We start from the raw sequence: 5,288 nt of genomic DNA, 5'->3' as shown, positions 1-5,288 counted from the left end.
CCACTACTTATTTTTCTGACGACTTTTTACTTTGACTTCTTACATGTTGAACACAAATATCTGTACTTTCTATTTATTACATGTTGAACCCAAATACCTGTACTTTCTACTTCTTACATGTTGAACTCAAATACCTGAACTTTCTACTTCTTACATGTTGAACTCAAATACCTGTACTTTCTACTTCTTACATGTTGAACCCAAATACCTGTACTTTCTACTTCTCTCATTTCCCAAACAGCTGGTTCCTTTAGTGTGAATGTGTGTTTGGTGGCGTGATCATTATTCTTTAGAGTCATTGCGTGCCTATTGATTTGAACACGATCCGTGTATCCATCATTTCCTGGTCTTCTCTAAAGAAGAGGGACCAATGGAAACGTTGTCATGTTGCCGTTGTTCAGCATGGAAACATTCATTAGCTAACAATGACATTATTGTTCTATTAATATAAAGGGGGGGCAGGTACTCTTTAAAGCAGCTGCTAGTTATGGGTACTTTTTACTGAAGTACATTTCAAAGCCTCTTTACTTTTACTTGAGTAAAGAAGTTTAGTCAGTACTTCTACTTTTACCAGAGTATTTTTAAACACGAGTATCTGTACTTCTACTTGAGTAAAGGATGTGGGTACTTTTGCCGTCTCTGGTCATTATTAATATAATCATTAATGAGGGTTATACCTGGTCCGGCTCCACAGCTGGGCACCTTGCAGTGCTCCCAGCGGGTCTCAGTGTTGGTGGTGTAGCACCAGGGCATCCTCTCGTTGTCCGGGTTACGACAGTGGTTGCTATCCAGGCCTCTGACGGGAAAAAAACGCAGAAATAATCATGAAAAAAGGTAGCTAACTAAAACAATAAAATATATTTTAGAAAAAGTAATAATAGCACAGTATAAATAGTCTTTAAGTCTGGCATTACAAATGGTAGTATTAGTAGTAGTAAGTATACATCTATATTAAAATAAACTAAAAATAATAAAATGAAGAAGTCATTATGCAGAATGGTGATTTTTTTTTGGGGGGAAAAAGTATTATTATTTCACTGGATTATAATTAATAAAATTACCAAAAGAAGTTTAAATATTAATAATAAAATAAAAAATATATAAAAATACTTTCCACCACTGAATAAGCCCATCGTTAATATATGATGTATTTGTTCTTACTTGCAGGGGTGGTTGTCTGGGGAGAGGTTGTGTTTCTGAGGAGTCTGAACGGACCAGCTCTGGCACTGTTTCCCGGACTCGGTCACTGAGATGGTGCCGCGGTACAACTCTCCCTCCCCGGTGTAACAGCTCAGCTCCGGGACGATGGTGGGGGGCTCGCACGCTGAAAATAGGAAGTTCAGTTATAGATCTCACAGGGGAACAAACAACGTAAGTTATGGCAGTGTTTTTAATAATGCCAAATTACCAGAGGTGGGAAGTAGTGTAGTACAAATACTTTGTTACTGTTACGCCCCGTAACAGTTGGCCCCGCCATAACCCCCACCTTGGACTCTGTCTTGCCCCCGGGCCGTCCGCCCGAGTCCCCCTTCTCGGCTTCTGCCTTGCCCCCGGGCCGTCCACCCGAGATCCCTTCCGGGTCCTCCGCGGTGCTCCTGGGTTATCAGCCCAAACCCGTCCTCCTGACCCCCTCCACCCACCCTGGTGGCCCTAGTTTTATTTTTCAATATCGCGATATTATCGTACCGTGAGTTTTTGGTATCGTTACCTCCCTATTATATACACTGCAGTAGACATACAGTATATACTATCCTAAAGGAAGTGATATTAAGTTATACATTTTTGGTGTTTTTCATTTTAGAAAGTCATATGGTTCTAGAGCACAAAAAACTAAATCAAACTAAGATCATTCATACATTTGTTTATAAAGTTGAGTCATCGAACATTGTGCCGGGAAAACCCAGTGTTGAATATTGTGATGACTTTGAGTCATAGAAAGCAAATACAAAACACAGTCAGAACAGAAAACACGTCACGGTATCTTTACGTTTTAAAAAAAATGCAAATGATCAAGGTTAGTACATTGTAATACATGTGTAATTAAGTACAGCACTTTTATTCAATGACTATCTGTGGGTCAGAGTCAGGGCCGGTCCTAGACATTTTGCTGCCCAAGGCAAGATTATGATTTGGTGGCCCCCCCCTCCAAGCAATACACAATAGAATATATAAAGAATAAATGAAAAATCTCTACAAAAGACCAATACACTACAAAAACTGAAACGTATTGACATGTTGGTTATATACTAGTGCTGTCAAAATGATCGCGTTAACGGCGGTAATTAATTTTTTGAATTAATTGCGTTCAAATATTTAACGCATTTAACGCATGTGCAGAATGGCCCGCCCCATACGTGCCACCAGTGGCAGCGCCAGGGTATGGCTGGGGTAGGCTACACCCATACCAATAAATGGATTAGCCCCACCATGAACAATGATGTTAAAGTAAGCAAAATAAAGTCTGCCAACTCGCGCGGAGTAAATTGCACAGACAGCAGTTAGTAAGATTGATTTCAGTTGCCACGGTTTTGAAAACTTTTGTCACGTAGTGATCATCTTCTCAATAGAACATCTTTGATAACGGCGTGGTGTTGTTGCAGGAAGTCCCGACGGAGAATACTTTTGCTGTAGTACAGGGGTGCACATAACTGGTACGCAGGTTATGTGGTAATCTGAAATGCGTACCGTCACTTGTGTCACACAGCGCATTTACGTACCGACGTACTTGTGAAGCTTTTCCAGAAGGCGGTTAGATCACTGGACGACAGAGTCGGTCTCCGTGTGCACAGACAGGCTGCTGTTAACGTCGGTCTGTACAACGGACTTGTGCCAAAACTACGCCAACCGGCTGCGGAGGGAGACTCCCCCTTCACTGGAGAACTGCGCTAAAACAGCTGATCACAACGTTCACACTCTGTAGTCACGAAGTACTCCACTAGCCGCAACCGCCCCCCCCCCTCTGTCGACTTTCCTGAAGTACTCCCCCGTTGATAGAAATCAACACGTAATGAATTAAGACCCCACGGTTTGATGATTGATAGGTGTGTGGGTTGTCTTTCATTTTGGCACGCAGAAAATTGTTATAATAAACATAGATACTGTATGTTAAATGGATATATCCGCCTTCTTTCATTTATCTTTCCATTCCCACAACAATATACGTAAATAAATGGCATATTTTGGACATAGTTCGAATGGTGATTAATCATGATTAATTAATTTTTAAGCTGTGATTAATCTGATTACAAATTGTAATCGTTTGACAGCCCTATTATATACATAAAAAAGGTTTCAAATGTATTCATTATTCTATGAACATGTTTTAATTGGGGGGTTGATGTCACATCCTTTAGGGGGGTCCGAGGGTATGCCCCCCCGGAAAGATTTGTTTTAACATTTTAAAGTAAAATGCTTCAATCTGGTGCACCTGATCTAGGGGGTACAACTTTAAAACACCCATATGAAAAAGATCAGTTTACATTTTAATAACCAAATAAGTATTTAAACGTAACCAATAACCTACTTAAATGATATTGTTGGTTTACTGTCCTATAGTATACATTGGAATGATTTCAAACCTGTTGTTATGTATCCTAATAATTATAAAGGAGTGCCTTGGAAATATGTGAAATTGTGACCAAACCGTTTGAGACCCACTGAGATAACTTAGACTAAAATTAACTATCTAAACACTCAGAGTCCTTTACCTCACTGAGCTGTAGTTATCAGCCTCAATCCAACAACAATCCGTGGTACCAATGCGCACCCTCTCTCTCTTTCTCTTGCTCGCTCGCACTTTGGCTGTGAGCTGCGGCCGCCAGATAAGTCAACATCCCCCACTTTCATCACTTACAGCGCCCATCGTACAGGACAAATGAAAAGTGTAACCGGGGTGAAAAGGGTGTTACATTTACTTAATTATGAATGTTGTTACATCAAGGCTGAAAATTAGGATGAGCTAAACAAATAGGTCTATTAAATTATAAATATCCCATTCGGGAAAACCACATGACATAACAACGTTGTGATCTAATAATTGTAATGATCTAATTGTCTAATCATATATTATGTATGTGTAGATGCATTAATCTCATTTAAAGTATGTGAGACACTGTCTTTGTTAATATTTGATATTTTTGGCCCGTGGTTGAGCTCATTGATCACAATTCCAGATTTTAAATGCGATTGTTTTCGACGATTTGGTGATTGTTGATGTTCAAATTGTCAGGTATTTCAATGAGATTTCTGAAATGTAATTAAAAAATGTGTGATTTTACAATTATGAATGAATCCACATGAATGACAGTATTTGCCTTTCTGTCACTTATTTATAGTTAAACTAAGCAAATAAAACACATTTGTTTAGCGCTTCTCACAGACATTACGTTTTTTTGATCATTTTCAAAATGTTTTTTCTTCCCATTCCTTAAACTAGGTAAATATCATGTGTTAAAATGAACACATGATCTTTATGTGCTTCTAGATTTGTCTCTTTCTAGATTCAAGATTATCATTCGAAAATAATTACAGCGTATTTTGGCCAAAGATAATTTTAATTCCCAGGGACTTCCAACATCATACAATATACTTAAGACATAAAACTAAACTAAATGGCGCAAGACAATGGTGCAAGGGACACAAATGGTGCTAGTAACATGCAGAAATGTCTTCATCAAATGATCAAAATAGTATTAAAAGACACATTTAATCAACTTGGACACATTGTCCTAATGAGTTAATCTCAAATAGGGCAAAATATCATCTTATTGTCTGTTTTTTTACATATATAACAGCATTTATATTGTTTTTTAACCTTAATTATCATTCAAAGATGCCTTTATATCTTACCGGAGCAGATCAGGGCTCCCAGGAGGAAAGCCACTTTACACAGGTCCATGTTGAGGCCTTTTTATTCTAGCAGCTCATATTCGACGAAGTCACCAAGGGTCCTCTTGGTGTCTTATTGGGCTCCCTTCAGGATGTCCTGAAAATAAATAGGACAGCTCTATCGCTAGTCAATTATTGGCCCGACAAGGACGGCAAAAGAGGTCAAAAACCTTCTTAAACATAGATTTTTACAGCACTAAATGTTGCATGTAAACCACATCTTCTCCGTTATATGTTATATTTATCAGGATAAACAAATGTAGCATGTTTTTTAATACTTACCCAAAAGCTTCTCAAGCTAATCTGTTTATTTGCTGCAGCTACAAAAGATTTTAGGAGATGAGCTTTGACCGATTTTTTTACATCATGTGACCTTTTATGTTTTATCATTAGGCCCATTT

At 38.5% G+C, this 5,288-nt stretch overlaps 1 protein-coding gene across 1 annotated transcript; it reads right to left on the bottom strand.

Moving 5' to 3' along the window:
- Positions 1-603: 603 nt before the first annotated feature.
- On the bottom strand, positions 604-5,001 carry LOC139433058 (plasminogen-like). The gene is made up of 3 exons (XM_071201932.1): positions 4,849-5,001; positions 1,162-1,324; positions 604-796 (listed from the first exon to the last, which is right to left on the bottom strand). Exons 1-3 carry the CDS (start codon positions 4,895-4,897, stop codon positions 604-606), a joined length of 405 nt encoding a protein of 134 aa, XP_071058033.1. The 5' UTR covers positions 4,898-5,001.
- Positions 5,002-5,288: the final 287 nt, after the last annotated feature.

The sequence above is a fragment of the Pseudochaenichthys georgianus genome, chromosome 24 (genome assembly GCF_902827115.2).
Source record: "Pseudochaenichthys georgianus chromosome 24, fPseGeo1.2, whole genome shotgun sequence".
Taxonomy (NCBI): Eukaryota; Metazoa; Chordata; class Actinopteri; order Perciformes; family Channichthyidae; genus Pseudochaenichthys; species Pseudochaenichthys georgianus.
Note: the sequence above shows the minus strand (reverse complement) of the source record. Positions and strands in the feature narration are given on the sequence as shown.